Raw genomic sequence first — 19262 nt, forward strand, 5'->3', positions numbered from 1 at the left:
AAAATTCAGTCCTAATATACAATACATAAAGCCTGATAGGATAAAATGAAAAATACTCATTCCATAAATATAACATGTGCCCAATAACTTACTAATTTACACTATCAAAATATTCATAATCACTTAAAGTTAACTCAGCATTTCAACATTGCTAATTTATGTTAATAATTTATTATAAAACCCAACTAAGAAATTTTATTCTTTTATCACAGTTAAGATAATTATTAGTGACAAGATTGAATTATGTAATGAAAAACAAATTCTTTAACTATTGTGGAAAACCTAGTCTTTCCTAAAAATGCTGTTCATAACGATAGAACTGATCTATAGGGTTAGAAGGGTTGAGGTTGTGGGTAGGATAGTAAGGGCAATGCACCATTTTCATTTTAGAGGCAACACCAATTCATGTAACATAACCATAACATTCCAAGTACATTATAAACTATCATTAATTAGAATTCAAAAATGTGAAGTGGAAAAAAGTAATTCCAAAATATGATGTCCAAATCAATTTCAATATTCAAAAAGTTCAGTCCCCATTCAGAAACAGATAAACAGTATATTTATTAAATGAGTTAAGACAAATAAACTTTACAAATAGACAAATAATAAAAGGCTCAGTGGCTAAAATAGATGGTAAGCATCATTAAAAGAAATCAACACCATCACGGTATCTCAGTTGGCTTACATGTGGAAAAAGAAATTTTCAAAGAGCAATTTCACAGAAATGAAGCCAGTTTTTTTCTTATAAACAAATCACCATTTCTTGGTTCAAAACTGACATCTGTTATGAAAATTACCATATCACATATTTGTAAGATGACAAGGAGTAACTCATCTTCAAAGTGCAAGTAAGTCTATTTACAACCACAAAAAAGGCAATGATGAGGAGAAAAGGATTTTTAAAAAATATACAAAGATTAAAAACATTTGGGATGCAAAATTAAACATTTTTTTTGGTTAGAGGATTAAAGAGAAAAAGTGATTGAATTACAGATGCTGATTTCAGCTATACATAATATATAATGGAATCTGAGATCTTTAACAGCTTTGCTTGCATTTTTTTTCCTACTTACATAATGCTCTGGAAATTTCTGGTAGAAATTACAGTGTCTCAAAGAGAGAAATACACACTAAGCATGTCTTGCTACTACTTCATAGATGTCATAAGACCGGTTTATGGATTAGAGTTGGTGTAAAAAGCCATTGCCTTGAGTTGAAAATGAATACTGTAAAAGCTCAATACAAATCCTCCAAAGCACATGCACTTCTAAATCTTTTGGTAAGTACATTCATATTTAAGCATAACCAAAATAAAAAAAAGAAAACTGAAAACATTTCCCTTTTCTCTATTCCCTATGCCTTATAGGCTTCCTCAGTTAATAGGGTCAATTTTTAGAGTTGAAAGGGTTCTTCAAGATGAGTCTAGTCCACCACCCTCATTTAAGGTAAGCTATTTCCCCAAGATCATGCAGAACATTAATGGCAAAAACCAGGACTAGAAGCCACGTCTTGACTCCTAGTCTAAATATGCTTCCAGCATATCATGCTACCTCTTTTTTTTTTACAGTATGAATCACTATAAATACCTGATGAGTAAATGTACAATGATAAATGCTGACAGAGCCATTGTATTTCTAAGTCTTGCAGAGGATTACTGCAAAGAACTGATGGAGAGAAAAAGATTTCCCCCACCCATCAAAAATATCAAGCACCATCAACTAACATTTCTTTTCTGGGTCAGCACTCTAGGATGTAGTAGTCCTCGTAAACTCTATGTCAGTCTGAGGATTGTGTATCTGGTGAAATCTGGGCCCTGATACAATACCAATTTTTAAAGGGTAAAGACAAGAGGAAAACAGGAGGAAAAGGTAGACAGGACAGAAACAGTTTTTAAAGAATCTAATTGGTTTAGAAATGGGCATTCTAGAATACAGTTAACTATTATATCTAAATATATCTGTTTAGAAGCTTTTCTACTTTTCACCTACTCTCATTTTACCTAATCTGTTTTTTGGCCACTTAATAAAAGACAATGATTACATTAAAAAATTAAAAATGTGAGATAATATTTTAGGTAAGTTGTGGTAATTTTTGTATTCTGATTCTATTAGATTATCAACAAGGAATTAAAGCAGTACTTCATGGGGCTGTTACCATCTTGAAATTTATTCCAATTGCGATCAAAGAGAAAAGACTGATGCACCATTATATGCAGAATCGAGGAAAGAAGCTGAAATGTCTTTTTAAAAAAACATTGCCGTGTATTTATTTAGTAAAAGGGCATTTTTATTTATGTTTACAAACAAGTTCAAAAAAGAAAGAAAAACATGTATGCTTCTACTTGTTAACCTTTTTCAAAATGCCAACAGCCCTCATGCTGTATGAAGGTCTCTAAGGATTTATTAGAAAAATCAATACAATTCACTCACAGTTCACCAAGACATCACTAAACTAACATATTTAGACAAAAACAAAAAGGACTAAGGTTCTCTTATAGTTTGATAGTTTGATTTAATTTGATTTGCCTGAAATAACAAAAGCATTTCAAGCATCTTTCATTATGTAGTTGATGTCCTGCATTAAACAATCTACTAAATTTTGAACAAAAGGTTATTAGCAAGTTTTCAAAAATTTTAAAAATTAAACAGTTGTTTCAAAACCATTAAGTAGTAAATGTATTTAAGAAACTAATTAGGACAGATGCCATAACTTTATTAGAACACCACTGCTCATGTTTTTTTGTTTTGTTTTCTTTTTTTAAACAAAGCATTAGTGTTATCTATTTGGCTATTAGTATTAGCAATTTATCTACAATATTTAACAAGATAAATTGTAGGCAAAAATTTAGTACAGTTTCAATAGAAACACCCCCCCCTTTTTTTTCCTGAAAATACAGCAGTATTTGAAGGACTAATTTTTCTTTGCATCAGTTATAAGGAAGCTTCCCATCTATGAACAGGAACAAAAAAAGTATCTACAAACCTTGTAAACAGATCTGTATCATTTATAAACATAAATAATCCAAATTATTAACAGCCAACAGCAGAAATGAAAGTATCAATTCAATGATCCAGGGCTCTTTGTCTTGCCCAGCTTACTCCTCCCTCTCTCCCATCAGGGACTGAGAAAAACTAAAGTTCTGCTAATACACTGTTTAGGACCATTCCACAGGTCACTTATACTGAGTTACTGTTTATCTGTCAGTTCATTTCTCCCACCCCACAAAAAGCACCCTCAGTCTGGCAGAAAGCTTTGCTTTTTTTTTTTTAAAAAAATAAATCTACATTCGTACAAGTGTGTCTTCTGTTGAAGTCCAAAGACAAGAATACTATCTTGTCCATCACAATATGTGAAAAGACCCAGTTTCAATTTGTTTCTTTACAATGCAGCTAGTGTGTTAACATTCAGCTTACAATCAGAGTGATGTTTCCAAACTATGTAGTGGGCTTCCTGGGGATGAAGAGGTAGCAGACTTGTTCATATCTATTGTAAGGTGAATTCCGCTGTCAACAGCATTGTTATTTTTGTTAGGAGAGGGTGGAGGACTGGAGTTACGTTTTGTAGGAGCATCGTCTTCAGCATCAGTGTCATCAATAAGGGGGATATGAGGCTCTGAATCTTCTATCCTAAACTCAGGATGTGTCATAAAGTTGTGAATCGAACTTCTTGATTCTGGTTTTTCTAACCCTTCATATAAAGAACTACGAAATGCATTCACCACTCGAATCTGTAAATATCAGAAAACACAGGAAGATGTCAGTACACTATTCAGTTAACTAAAAAAATGGTTCACTTATGAGTTTGAATCCACAAACAGCTAGGTATGAGTGAATCATATTTGCATGTAATGCAGTGGAACTTGCAATACACTGTAAAAAAATGAATATTTTAGTAGGACACTACAGAACAACAAAACCACATACTCTTAAGAACTAAGAGGTATAGATTCAAAGTAATACTATGAAAACCTCATTGTCAGTGGCTAAAAATTTAATAGCCATTTTATAGGATTTTTTTGCCTAAAAAAACGAAAAACAAACAAACAAAAAAACTGAACCATACACAAGCTTAGCTGATTTCTTTTTAAATTAAAAAAGAATGTATTTTTGAAAACAATTCAAATAAGTTAAACAAAGTCAAGCACAAAGGGTTACTATTTATCATGCTAGGAATTAGGGTGTCACCGACTATGAAAAAGCCAAGCAAATATAAGCTGAATGTCACAATGAACTCACATCTACCCCACTACTCCCTTTATTAAAAAGTAAAAATAAAGACAAACCCAAGTGAATATCTATAAAATGCCATTAAACAGCTATAAATATTTGAGTATATGCCATTTTTCTAAAAATATTCAGTGTGTTTCTCTATCATAGCTTACAACATATCACTAAAGTTCTTTGGAAACAATTTAAAACGTGAAAAATTCTACTGGAATTCTTCTGTCACTCAAGTTTGAAGACACAAAGTTTCAAAGTTTTCTGTAATTCACCCCTATAGACAGTGCAACAATTTACCTTTCTGCTTAGAGATCTGATGTACAAATTTAAAAGATGACAAAGGGTAAACTTTAAAACCAGGTTGTAGTGATACCATTTCTTATTAATCCAGTGTTGTTCAGATTAAAAAGTAAGCAAACAACAACAAAAAAGACAAAATCCAAATGGCTGAGTGCTTTTATATATCCCATGAAATACTGTATACTTGTTTTAATTCTAATGACTTGTTTAAAAAATAAAGACAACCTCAAATGCTAAGGGAAGATTATAAAAGATTAAGAAAATAATCTTAAAATAATAATAAATTGGCATTTCTTCATTATTTAACCTTGTATCTCTTCATATATGTGTTTCAAAATTGGTTTTAAAAAATGGGATTTAGGGCTGGGAATGTGGCTTAGTGGTAGAGTGCTTGCCTAGCATGCATGAAGTCCTGGGTTTGATTCCTTAGTACCACATAAGCAGAAAAAGCTGGAAGTGGCACTTGGGCTCAAGTGGTAGAGTGCTAGCCTTGAGCAAAAGAAGCTCAGGGACTGGCAAAAAAAAAGAAAAGAAAAGAAAAGAAAAAGAAAAAAAGAAATAAAATGGGTTTCAGTTTGCCACTTATTAATGCAGGAACCCATTTAACGTGTTTCTCTCAGGTATAAAGTAAGAATCAACAGTAACTACACCTTCTGGGGCTGTTGTAGGCGCAGTTAGTACTGCTACCTGATAGTAACAGTGTTAGCATACAAGTATCAATTCCAGGGCTTCTCAAAGGTACAGGGGCCTGAGATCTCAATCTTCCCAGATGCTGTTGGACCACAATCCACACATGGAGAATAGATGATCTAGTCTATCTTCTCTTGTGATTCCATCATACTTTATAGTTATGTTTTATTCATGTGTTTGTATTTGAGCCTTAATCTGACAGAATAATAGCAGCAAATACATTTACTGTTCTTGTTCTGCCCACCCCTTTACTAATTAATTGTTTAAGGAATGTAAACAATATGCTAAACACACTATTAAATTCATCCATTTAATATTTTATTTTGAAATTCTACAATTCATAGTTTTAATAAGAATGTTTTCTCTAGAGATCATAGAAATAATTATCTTATTAATAAAATGGTATTAATCAAGATTCATTGTACTTAACCTGATATATGGGATTGTAACCTCTTTGTACAGTTACTTAATTTAATAAATGAAGGGAAAAAAAGATGATCTCCCTGGAGCTGTTTCAAATCTTGTATTTGACAAACTAGGATGGATTACTAATTCTCAGTAAAGCAAGGCCTCCAAATGAACCAAAGATACCTGACATTTAGATATTTCTAAGACTATTCAATATTAGGGCAGAAGTACAGTGAAATAATTAAACTTTCCATAAAACATAACACAGTATTTTGGGTATTCCTCACTCACACTTAGTTAACTCTGTACCTTGATATTCTGTGCCATCTAACACAATGTGCTATCTAACACAATTAAGGAAACAGCAATAATTACTGCATCTGTTTGTATGTAATGATGATCTCATTAGCAAGACATATGCCAGTCCCTGGATATTTCATGTTCCAGGATTACAGGATATAGAATAAAGAAGTAAAACACCTCAAACTCTGATGAGACAACAGCCATCATAATTCCTTTGCCACTCTCTGAAGTATACCTCTATTTATGGAAGTATTGGTCCAGGAACCTAGAGGCAGGTCTGTGTGTGACTTTATTTTTTTTCCAATTGCATTAAATTGCAGTGTTTCTGTAGGGCAAAGGACATAGCTAGCAGGATAAATAGAAAGCCCACAGACTGGAAGATGATCTTTATTGGCTATACATCAGACAAAGGCCTCATACCTAAAATATGGATAGAGCTCAAAAAATTAAGCCCCCCCCCCAAAAAAAAAATCCTTAAAGAAACAACCACCTCATTAGTAAATGGGCTAAAGACTTCTCAGAAGAAGAAATAAGAAAATGGCCAATAGACCATGGCCAATGAAGAAATGTTCAACAACTCTGGCCATAAAAGAAATGTAAATCAAAACAACATTGAGATTCTACCTCACACCAATTAGAATGCCGTTATCAAGCAAACTAATAATAACAGATGCTGGTGGGATGTGACCAAAAGGGAATGCTACTACATTGCTGGTGGGAGTGTAAACTTGTTCAACCATTCTGAAAAGCAGTATAGAGGTTCCTCAAAAGACTAAACATAGGGCTGGGAAGATGGCTCAGTGGTAGAGTGCTTGTATGGCATGCATGAGGTCCTGGTTTCGATTCCTTAGTGACACATAAACAGAAAAAGCCAGAAGTAGCGCTGTGGCTCAAGTGGTAGAGCACTAGGCCTTGAGCTGAAGAGCTGAGGGACAGCACCCAGGCCCATAGATCAGGCGGCATGACTGGCCAAAAAAAAAAGAAGACTAAACATAGAGGTTCCCTATTACCCAGCAATCCCGCTCCTGGGAATTTACCCAAATAACCACAAACAAGGCTACCCTAAAGCAACCAGCACAACCATGCTATTGCAGCATTATTTACCACAGCTAAGATATGGAATCAACCCAGATGCTCCTCAGTAGATGAATGGATCAAGAAAATGTCACACACACACACACACACACACACACACACACACACACACACACACACACACACACACACACACACACACACACACACACACACACACACACACACACACACACACACACACACAAAATGGAATGCTATGCTTCCATAAGAAAGAATGACAAGGGGAGATGGGGAGTGGGAGAAAATGAATGGAGGAGGTAACATTGTTCTAAAAGAAATGTACTCATTACTTTACTTATGTAACTGTAACCCTTCTGTATATCTGCTTTACAATAAAATTAAAATTTTTCCCCCCAAGGTAAGTGTTTTGATGCATAGTCTAGAGCCTTGAATTTACAACTCTCCCAAATTTTCAGTCTTCCAAGTGCTTTAGATTACAAGTATGCCTGAATCTGGCTTGATTTGATATTTAACATAAAGTTTAGAATACAACTAGGACACAGAGTGCTGATCATTTTTTCTTAGATTCTGGATCAAAAGCTATAAAGAACATTTTGGAGATATCTGATAAAAAATCTGGACCATATATATATATAAAATATGGCATAAATGTTAAAATTTTTGAATGTGACAATATATTATAGTTATATATGACTTTTCATTCTTAAGAGATATGAAGTAGGAATGAATGAAATGTCTTGTCACTTTCAAATGGCTCAGTAAAAAATTATTCATTATTCATATCATATGTGTAGAGATGACATAAAACAATTAAGATATGGGAAATGAAGGTGAAGAGTATTTGTATATTATTAATATTTCAACTGACAACAGGTTTGAAAATTTTCAAATTTAACATTCTAGGGAGAGGGGAAATTCTTTCATGATAATCTCTTATTTTTGGCTCCTTATATGTAAGTAATCTGTGTTTCATTACCTTTGGGAAAATTCCAACTATTGGTCTGATTTTTCCTCACCAGACTACAGGCTCTGAGGTTCTACAAAAGCCCTGGCATTTAATATGGACCTCTCATGTAGAAATGGCTAGTAAGAAGCCTATAAAACCATCTACCTAATAGGGAGGCAAAGATGCAACTGACATTTTTTTGTACTAAGCATTAAGCCAGGCATTATACTTACAAGTTCATTCTGGCAAGTAACTTAAAAAAAACCCAAAACATTCTTACATGTAAATATAATATCCCAATGTTACAAGGTCAGTTTGTTTTAGAGTACTTTTTTCTTTACACCATGCTACCTTTGCTTATTAGTTATATGCAAATCATTTAAATGCTAAGTCAGTGCTACATTTTGCTTGTTTTACAGTATTTTAGAAAACATAAAATTTACTTAAGCAAACAGTAAACAAACAGGTATTATGAGTAAATAGCTTATACTGTCCTGTTAACTTATTATCTTTCTAGCTTGTCAATATGTCTCTAATCCTTAGCTGACTGAAGAACAAAAAAAGAGAGGTCTCTGAGAAATACAAGTCTAAACTTAGGAATTTCAGCAATTTTGGCAGGGGAGCTGGGTTTATACTTTTACTGCCTCCAACACACTGAAAATCCACAATAAGATCAGAAGACCCTAGTTACATTAAGATCATACAGGTTATAGGCTTTTGGGAATTTACCGTTTTAGGAAAACCTAAAAGAATGATTCTAGTCAATTAACACATATTAAAACATACAACAGTTTAACAATCAATCAAAATATATTTTCCCTATTTGCTTTTGAAACTTAATCGAACATTTTTGATCTATTGTATCATTTCAAATGAAATAGATTATACAAATGGAAATGAAACTGTAACTACCATAAAATTTCACCTCCCCCCACAAACAAAAACATACATACATATATAGCAAGGCAAACTTCAGGCTACTACTAACTTCATTTTCAGACTTGATAGGATAGAAATTGTAATACTAAATTCATTTTTTTTTTGCTTTATAAATGTAATTTCCTGGTTCTATTAGTTTCAAGTCACATGCTTTTAGGAACCATGCAGTACAAAAACATTTAAAGGCATATACTCAAAAATTTATAGTAGTTTCACAAATTCTAAGCTACAATTTTATTCCCCATATTAACTATTAACATCTCATTAACATAGAGATAAGCTCACAGATTTCATATCTAATCTTTGGTTGCAATTGTTCCATCTGTTATCTAGCCCCCTAAGAAATAAAACAACAACAACGACAACACTTTGAGGTCTCAATCCACTTTACGAAAAGAAAGCTTTATGAAAAGCCTGAACAATGAATTTTAAACATTAAGGAGAAAATGAGAAACGTTAGGTGTGTGAAGTAGGAAATGTTAATTTCATGCACTTAGGAACACACACTCACACCCCACAGTAGTAGAAGCAGTAGAAGAGGAAAACACTACATGTGTAGGGGTAGAAATATTTGTTACATCATGATGCTGGCTGGCGATGGAGGGTTGCCGCCTTAGAGCCCCCTGAATGGAACTTCCACTCTGGAAAGCATTCACTACATCCATCTGCAAGGAATCAGAGATTGTGACAGCTTGCTCAGCAAGAGAGAGAGAGAACAAGAGAAAGGACCATTCCATCTATCAACATATAAAAAGTAAAGGAAAAGGCACTTTTTTTTTTTAAGAGCAGATTAATAGGCAAGAGTAGCATTTTGAGATGAAGGGGGAAAAAACACACTAGGAAAAAGGAACTTAGGGGCATATAAGACACATTCTTTCATAATCAGTTAAAAGTTTCACTCAGTCCAGCCACCAGTAGTATATTTCAAAAGAATACATTTTGTGGGTTGGGAAGGCTAGAAAGGAAGTTAAGGAGCACAGAGAAACCTCCTCCCAGGTCAAAAAGCCCTTGCTCCCATCATCTTTCCTACCTCTCTACCAGGCCCATACCTGTGTCTGGATTCTGTTCAGACCTCTAAACCACAAGATCTGGCCACGTCGCAACTCCCTCTCGGCATGATCAATCTCTTCAACATCCTCTGCTAATTCCTCCTCAGGTATTTCTTCCTTTTGTGTTCCATGACCAGCTTCTTTTAGAAATTTTAAGCGACTAGTTGGAATTGTTGAAATAAGCTATAACACAGGGGAAAGAACTTAGAAGTAAGTTACATTAATTACAGTCAAACGGATCAACTTTATAAAAGGGTTAAAAGCTGGAAAATTTTGACTTTACCAATGAAGCAATGAGAATCTGCTGATCAGATTTCTCTTCCAGAACAACAAATAATTCTTCCCTTAGTAACACAAAAGATTTAAGTTTGAAATATAGAAAGTTTTCTTAAATAGGAATTAGCCTAATTATATGCTTCCATATTTTAATTCACAATAGCAAACTATACAAACATGATTTAATAAAAACATATTTAAATTCCTATTAGTTATATTTACTTCAAATGAAAATCATCAAAGTTATACTGAGAAGTTTTATTAAATACACTTATTTTTACTTAAAGCTGAATTAATGGTGATTGATAATAACACCAAATAGTAACAGATATCTTAGAAAGCATAAAGGATATAAAATAAAACCACCAAAAGATATGAATTAGCTTATAAATATTAACAGTCATCCTCCCTCTGGAAGTAGAGTTTATCATGAGAAAAACAAGCACACAGTCAGACACAGAATAGCTTGGAGAGGTTGTAGTCAAATATCTCATTTCACAAAAGTCAAATTGGTTTAGATATATGAAGTGACTTGTCCATGGAATGTTTTAAGACTCCAGGTTTCCTAGCCACAAAGCCAGTGTTCCTTCTACCACTGCACACTTAAATTCAATGAAGAATGTCAACATAAGCTTGCTACTGTGTGATTATGTATGCTGTATTCCATTTCCTCTTCTTGAAATTGGCCAGAATTTTTGGAGGGTATGTTCTGCCTACCAGAGAACATTATGAAATAATGGTAAAAAAAAAAAAAAAAAAAGAATGTGAATCAAGTAGGGATCTTCCTTCTAAGAAATTATCTGATAAGTAAGGAAAGCTTAGAACCTAGAAACACAATAAACAAGAAGATAAGACAAAAAGGAATGAAAAACGAGCTAAATTTAAGTAAAATGTAAAAGTCTGGCTTGCCTTGGAAAATGACAAATTCTCATGCATAAGTCATGTAGCATGCTAACATGCATTTACCCAAACCTTAGCATAGATTTTTAGTCAGCTAGTTTTATAGTAAGAATAATAATGAGTTTCAACTGAACATTGTACAGGTCATTACAACTTATTTTTAAAAACAATGTCATGCATTTCCAAGAAAGCTGATGTGCATCTTGTTTTCCAGGAATTATAATATATATATGTTTATTATATACTCCTAAAGCTATTCAATCCAAATACCCTAAAATGCCACTCTATTTTTCAGATACTATTACTTTTATTGAAGTTTTATACGCAAAAGCTAAACATTTTTACTATGCTACATTTCAGATATAATTGCATAGCAAAATAAAGTGAGTATAATCTAGTTTCATAATTTTATTCTGATAACATGAAAGTAGATGATAAATATATAAATTAACATTTTTTTTTTTTGGTCCGGTCATGGGGCCTGAACTCTGGGCCTGGGCACTGTCCCTCAGCTCTTCAGCTCAAGGCTAGCACTCTACCACTTGATCCACAGCACCACTTCCGGCTTTTTTTTTTTTTTTTGCTTATGTGGTGCTGAGGAATCGAACCCAGGTCCTCACGCATGCAAGGCAAGCGCTTTACCACTGAGCCACCTTCCCAGCCCCTATAAATTAACATTTTAACCAGTTGTAAATACAACCTATCTGTTGTAAGATTTGTTCTAAAAATAAGTTAAAAATAAACATAAGCACAGAAATAAGTATCTTGAAATAAATATTATATAATATTTGTTTGAATAAAATACAATGAATAGAATAAAAAACCCCAAGGCATATCCTTAACAATTCTCTTACCTGACCCAAATGATTATGTAGAATTAAGTAGCAGAACTTATTAAATATACTGAAGAATGTTTTAAAAAAATTATTTTGTACTTGAGCAAAAATGATGAAATAATTTTTACCTGGCCCCAGAGTAATGTTCCCATTCCTAGGAATATTGACCATAGCCACTGTTCTATTGAAAGTTCTGAACAACTGAAAGGTTTTCCACCAAACTGCACAATTATTATCTGGAGGAATAATCAATAGTAAGTTCATTGTAATTGTTTACTTTAAAAAATTCATACTCTAAAATAAGCTAAATTTATGTCCTCTAAAACTCAAGTTTACAACCACTGTTTTAACAGTCATAGCTTAAAATAGTCAAAGCTAAAATAATTAAAATATCTGCCCCAAATTTAAAATTTATGCTTCTTAAAAATTTAAAAAATTCACATAACCAAGAGTAACTTTATACTTTTTCCAATGTAAGCCCATGTAACTACATTCCCTGATATTTTAATTCTTTAAATAATTCATGACTTTCACAAAAGGTAATATGCTTTTTTGGAAAAGATCTTACTCTATGGAAAAGAGGACAAATGCAATCTACACAGCATTCATTCCTAGTTAACATTTCGATGTTAGGATGACTATGAATGGGCTGGAAGAGAAGAAAAGTGACCTGCAAAGTTCTATGAGTGTGGGCGAACTGAAGTGGCATGTTCTCAGTTGTCCAATGATATAAGTAAAATTCCTATGCATATTCATAAGCATATTCATATGCTTATGCATCCTTACTTATTCTATGTGTCCTAAAACAGCATACATAGGAATATTAAGCATTAGATAACAGAACATTCCTTTCTTATAAGTCTAACAATTCTCTTTGATATAGTTGTTAAATACTACCAAACATTGAAATTATAAAGAAGAATTTTGGTAGTTAACAGGATCATTTAAAAAATATTCTATAAAATATTACAAATCTTACTTTTGCATTTATTAATTCTGTGTTTTGGTGTCAAGATTTGTATTCTTGTACAGAATACATTCAGTCAGATTATAGTTGACTTGACAATCAAGTCTGGATTTTAATAAAGATATATAAATCAATGATTATGAAATGGGCTGATTTAATTTTATAAAAAATAATCTTTTAAAGTTGGAAGAAATACATCTAGGACACTGTGGCATTGACTTATAACAAGAGAACATATACATTTTGAATCAACATGAAACTATAGACATCAGTGATATACAAAGCCCCAAATCCCAATTAACAATAAATTTCCATCTCAAGGTACCAATTTACCAAATGTCTCCCACACAATAACTAAAATTGAACCTATGCCTTCCAATCACCCACCTGTACCACAAAGGTGCCTAAAACAATTGTGCAGAAGATGGCATTATTAAAGATTCCTTCGAATACATTTCTTTCACCATGAATTTTCCGGGCATTTATTTCATTGAAAAGTTGCATCAGCACAAAGGTATTAAAAACAATAGTATAATGTTCTGAAGGAGGAGCATGCAAAGGAGCATTTCTTCCACTATCAATATCAAAAAACTTTTCTCCTGAAATAAAAAAAAAATTACTGTTTTGTAATTGCCATACAAAATAATTCAACACTGTTCAAAGAAATACATAATAATACTCTATTTCATCTGGAATGACAGCACCTAGGCCCAGAGTTCAAGCCCCATGACTGACAAAAGGGAAAAAAAAAGGAAAAAAAAAAAAGGGAGAAGAAATGGATGCCCCTCAAACTACAGTAAGAGTGTAAAATCACATATCTAATTTAGTGGCAGAGCTAAGATCAAAGATCTAGACTATTTTCCCCTGAATCTATCATTCTCCCACGTTTAGTAAGTACCTTCTGAGAACACGGAGACATTTAAGAAAAATGGGCAGTCAGAAACAGAATTTAGGCTCTTGAAAACAATCATAATACTAAAACATATTGGAAAACAGTATCTTGGAATAGGGATAACTAAAAATTTATTTTAATTTATGAAATTCTTACCAGCAAATAAGAGTGTAAAAACTACAACAAGTTGATAGAATGCATGACCCAAAATATTCTTCATCATTGTGCGTGAGATGAGAGGCTTATTTCTACCATAAGGTTTTCGAAGCAAGAGAGACTCAGTGGGTGGTTCCGTTGCCAGAGCCAGGGAAGCGAGCGTATCCATTATGAGGTTTACCCACAGCATCTGCACAGCCTTAAGTGGTGAATCCTAGAAAAGATATGTTTCCTAATAGACATTCACAACTATTCAGGGACTCAGCAATTCTCAGGAAGCCTTTAGAGTTTAAAAAACTTAAGGAGTATAGATTTTATGTTAACAAACTCAAAATATTAAACTTCATTTTATTTAACTATTCAAGTACTTTCAAAAGACAGTTATATAGTATTTGCATTAAAGTAAGCAAATTTTAATAAACAAATGTCACCTACTTGAGTGATACAAGCGCCAGTAAAAGCAACAATCACTGCTACAACATTAACAGTAAGCTGGAACTGAAGGAATTTTGAGATGCTGTCATACACATTTCTTCCCCACATGACAGCTTTAACAATGCTTGTAAAGTTGTCATCTGTGAGGATAATATCAGATGCTTCTTTAGCTACGTCAGTTCCTGCAATACCCTGTTAAAAGAAATTCCGAGTTAAGACTGTTTTATATATTCAACAGGGTAATATATATATATATATATATATATATATATATATATATATATATATATATATATACAGCTGGGCGCCGGTGGCTCACGCCTATAATCCTAGCTACTCAGGAGGCTGAGATCTGAGGATCATGGTTCAGAGCCAGCTCGGGCAGAAAAGTCCATGAGACTCTGATCTCCAATAAACCACTAGAAAACCAGAAGTGGCACTGTGGCACCAGAGGTAGAGTGTTCGCCTTGAGCTGAAGAGCGCAGGGACAGCACCCAGGCCCAGAGTTCAAGCCCCACGACCAAAAAAAAAAAGGGTAATATACAGTGAACAAAAAGTTTAACCATTATATTTAATAGTGATCTAATGCTTAAGAAAGGTAATATATTTAAAGTGATATTGTTTTTTGTTTGGCTTATAACAAAACAAATATAAAAACACAGGAAATAAAACTGGTTATACAACCGAGTTTTGGGAAAAAGTTTTGTTTTTTTTTTTAATGTTAAAAAGTATCCTTTGAGCTGGGAAGGTGGCTCAGTGGTAGAGCGCTTGCCTTGCACGCAAGGCAAGTGGTAGAGTGCTAGCTTGATCTTAAGAGCGGAGGGATAGAGCCTCGGCCCAGAATTCAGGCGCCACAACTGACACCAAAAAAAAAAATATATATATATATAAATATATATATATATATATATATATATATCTTTTATCACTGCTAATCTTGTCAACTGTCAAAACAGCAGTAAGAAACCTACTAAATGCTCACATATAGCAGTTTGTGACCCAGCATTCCTTATATAATGATGCTGCTTACCTACAGAACACAAGGAAGAACACTCAATTAACTATCTAGTATTTTAAAAATATTATTGTACATAGTTGTACAAAAGAGTGGCTATTTAACTGACGAATACAATGCATTCAGTGTTACCCAGAGTAGCCCTTCAGTTACTTCTCACAGATCAAGTCATTCTGATGCAGCTATCTATGTATCAGGGTTGGAGTTGGGTAAGAATCTTTGGGTAAGAATCATTGCCTTTGGAGGAAAATTTAACCATATAATTTTCTGTTATCATTTCTCTCACTGTTGTTGAAAGGCTGTCTTTGGTGGGTCTTCTAAATCACCAATTTAATAGTCAAATTACCAGGGAACCAAACTATGCAAATATACACTTATATACGTTGCATTCTTTCATCTGAACCTTTTGTGACCAGATTGTCTCTCAGAAGTCAAAGCTGTTCATATTTAGGAAAATAACAAAGTACATAGGCCCCAAACTTTCTGAATGGCGACTTTCAGATATTTAAAAATTAAAAAAACATTAATATGTTTACAATAGTTAAGAATATTTACCTCAGTTCAGAATAAATTTTGCAGTCAATTGCAAAACCTTTCAGTCAAATATAAAAATTGACTAGGCAGCCGATTTTAAGGAAAAAAATCCCTCAGTGTTTTACATTTTTGGATTTGGCTATTGAAAGATTTTTTTATCTGTATATAAAATGGTGGCATTCAATTATTCTTTAGAAGATGTTTTTAGTTGAGTGGAAAATTCTCAAGTTGATTTTAATTTAAATACCCACCACTATGGTTTTGAAATGACAAAAAAACTAAGGTTTAGATGAAATAATGTATTTAAGTATTGCATAGGGTAAAAGGTAAATATAACATAATTTTCTGAAGAAATCTTCTAGATTTCACAGAATCAAATGAAACTAGAACATAAAACTTTATACTTATAAATCTTTTCTTAAACTAGGCTTGGAAGACATTGCTTAAGACCAGTATCAGTCTAGTTAATAAACAAACAACCTTGTTACCAAATCATATCTGACAACTTGAATAAAGTAGTTCTTACCATTGCAAATCCAACGTCTGCTTTCTTTAGCGCTGGGCCATCATTCGTACCATCACCAGTTACAGCTACAACTTGGCGTTGCTCTGAGACAGTGCTGTCAATTATACCTTAAATAAAAGTAAATGCTTGTGCTGTAAAATTATTTTAAGAAGGTAACTCTGTAGAGTATTCCAATTAGTAACTTATAGACTGAAGGCTAAAAATGCAATTAAATGAACATAGGAATGAAGCTTCCTTATTGAGCAAGAACCAACTCTAAAAACTAAGGTTATATTGGGAATAATATTTTAACAGCTAAAAATAAGTCCAATTCACCTAAAACATCAAAAGAAAATGTATTTAGATCCTATTGGAATATTCAGTATCTAATTTTACGAAGCAGAACACATTTCTGTACTTAAGATATTTTGAAATAATCATAAAAATTTCTCTCACCTTTAACCAGTGTATGTTTGTCAGTAGGAGATGATCTTGCAAGTACTCGAAGCTTTGGCCAAATCTTATCTATCCGCTCTTGCTCAATCTGTAAATTTCCATCAAAGTTTAAAATAAGCCAAAATCTAGTTTCATAATTCTAAACTATGTATTTCTAAACTATGTATTTTCTAAAATACTGTATTTCTCAGTGATTCTTAAGTGTGGTTAGTAGGGCAACAGCATCAGAAACTCCTGGGAACTTGTTAGAAATGCAAATTCCTGGGTATTGGGCATTTGTTTTTTTCTTTTCCTTTCTTTTTTTATGATAGTTCTAGCATGTAGCCTGGGGCTACATGCAAATTTGTGATTCTCTGGATTCAGCCTCCCAAGCACTAGGATTACAAGTGTTTGTTACCACCTTCACCACCAAGCAATTTGTGATTTAACAAGCTTTTTTAGTGACTCATATATGCTTCAAAATCTATTGCTTGACATGTCATTTTAAGATCAATTTTCATGGGCTGGGAAGGTGGTTCAGTGGTAGAGCGCTTGTCTTGCATGCATGAGGCCCTGGGTTCGATTCCTCAGCACCACATAAGCAAAAAGAAAAAAGCCAGAAGTGGTGCTGTGGCTCAAGTGGTAGAGTGCTAGCCTTGAGCTGAAGAGCTGAGGGACAGTGCCCAGGCCCAGAGTTCAGGCCCCACAACCAGACCCCCCCCCCAAAAAAAAAAGAGATCAATTTTCCAATTTTTCTCCACTGTCTGTGAAATTGGAACTTCCTTAGTCTGGTAAGTTCTAAGAGTTTGGGGGTCTCATAAAATATGTTCCACAAGCCAGGTGTCGGTGGCTCACGCTTGTAATCCTAGCTACTCAGGAGGGTGAAATCTGAGAATCACAGTTCAAAGCCAGCCCAGGCAGGAAACTCTGTGAGACTCTTATCTCCAATAAACACTAGAAGTGGTGCTGTGGCTCAAGTGGTAGAGCACTCACCTTGAATTGAGGAGCGCAGGGAAAAGCGCCCAGGCCCAGAGTTCAAGCCCCACTACCCCCCTTCCCCCCAAAAAAGTTCCACACCAGCCTCTCCTCTTTTCTTACTTTTTCTTATGTACATTGTACCTAGACTCACAGTAACTACTTTCATAAAGCATTCTAGCAAGCAAGCTCATTCTCCTTAGGACCAATTTCTTTATCACTTGTCTCTTCACCTTCTATAATCAGAAAATTTTTGCTTCCTACAGTGTTAGAAGTTATTCAAGGTGTCTAACATGGTGCTACACATTTAATATATGCTTGTTAAATAAAATTCTTAATATACTAAAAACATATTAACTAAAAAGCTTAAAAAAACTTCTTACCTCTCCCTTTTCATTTCGTATTCTTCTGTTAAAATCTTTACCTTCTAGACACAGAAAATCTTCCCCAGGATGTAATATACCACATTTGGTTGCAATAGCTCGGGCAGTATTAATATTATCACCAGTAACCATTCGCACAGTAATTCCAGCCCTCTGACATTTCTTTATTGCATCTGGTACCTGGTTTACATAGAAAAAAAATCCTGTTACAATAGAAAACTAAAATTTCTAAAGACAAACATCCTACTGAAACAACATGTATTTCAAGGTGGCCAGTATTACTTGAATTATTCCTAGTTGCCTTTTCTTTCCAATTCCACTGGTACAGACTTAGGTCAGGTTTTGTTTTTAGCTGGCATCAGTTAATTTGTGTGCACTACTTATTTCTTAAGGCTTTTAAAGCATCTTTCCAGCTGGCAAAAAACCACTAGGCATTTTTTTTGTGGTTTGCTGTCTAAATTTCTGATTTATTGACCCTTGAGTAAAATGTTAGTGCTCTTTAGACTTAAGATTTCATATTTTTCCCCTCAATCTGTATCTTTTAAGACTTAATTCACACTTAGCTCTCAGGTCATGTGTTAATGACTTTCAAATCTGTATCATTCTCTTATCTCGGAATTGTATTTATATTTCCGCCAGATAGATGCCAGTATTTGAATGACTAAAAAAGACTTATTTAATAATAACAGAAATTTAGAGGTCATTTGTACTTTCTCTTCCATTTTCCTGCCTCTATAAACTCTTAAGGACCAAGGATTACTATGTTTCTATCTCAAGCCTCCCTTGTAATGTCCTTAGTGCTTCCTGCAATGCCTTTTTTTCTTGTATATGTGTTTGATACTGGGGTTTGAACCCAGGGCTTTCCATCTGTCAGGCAGGGGCTCTAAAGCTTGAGCCATGCCTCCAGAACTTTTTCTCTGGTTAGTTTTGAGATAGCGTTTCACTTTCTGCTTGAGCAGGCCTGGAATGTGATCTTTCCCATCTCTACCTCCCAAGTAGGGAAGATTACAGGCATGCCCCCACTAGTAGTATCTGG

The 19262-nt window shown here is 33.8% G+C and overlaps 1 protein-coding gene across 4 annotated transcripts in view; it reads right to left on the reverse strand.

Moving 5' to 3' along the window:
* Positions 1–539: 539 nt before the first annotated feature.
* Atp2b1 (ATPase plasma membrane Ca2+ transporting 1) overlaps positions 540–19262 on the reverse strand; it is a 101845-nt gene continuing 83122 nt past the window's right edge. For 2 of the 4 annotated variants that reach the window (XM_069989675.1, XM_069989680.1), the window contains exons 13-22: positions 18227–18406; positions 16890–16977; positions 16455–16561; positions 14380–14571; positions 13945–14158; positions 13284–13495; positions 12058–12165; positions 9918–10100; positions 9447–9533; positions 540–3730 (exon numbers count right to left, since the gene is read on the reverse strand). In XM_069989675.1, the coding sequence (XP_069845776.1) occupies positions 3419–3730; positions 9447–9533; positions 9918–10100; positions 12058–12165; positions 13284–13495; positions 13945–14158; positions 14380–14571; positions 16455–16561; positions 16890–16977; positions 18227–18406 (1683 nt within the window). In that variant the 3' untranslated portion in view covers positions 540–3418. Of the gene's footprint in view, positions 3731–9379; positions 9534–9917; positions 10101–12057; positions 12166–13283; positions 13496–13944; positions 14159–14379; positions 14572–16454; positions 16562–16889; positions 16978–18226; positions 18407–19262 lie in introns of all 4 variants that reach the window. The other 2 variants (XM_069989688.1, XM_069989681.1) reach the window with 2 other exon arrangements.

The sequence above is a fragment of the Dipodomys merriami genome, unplaced genomic scaffold, assembly GCF_024711535.1.
Source record: "Dipodomys merriami isolate MVZ:Mamm:240054 unplaced genomic scaffold, mDipMer1.0.p SCAF_10, whole genome shotgun sequence".
NCBI classification, from domain to species: domain Eukaryota; kingdom Metazoa; phylum Chordata; class Mammalia; order Rodentia; family Heteromyidae; genus Dipodomys; species Dipodomys merriami.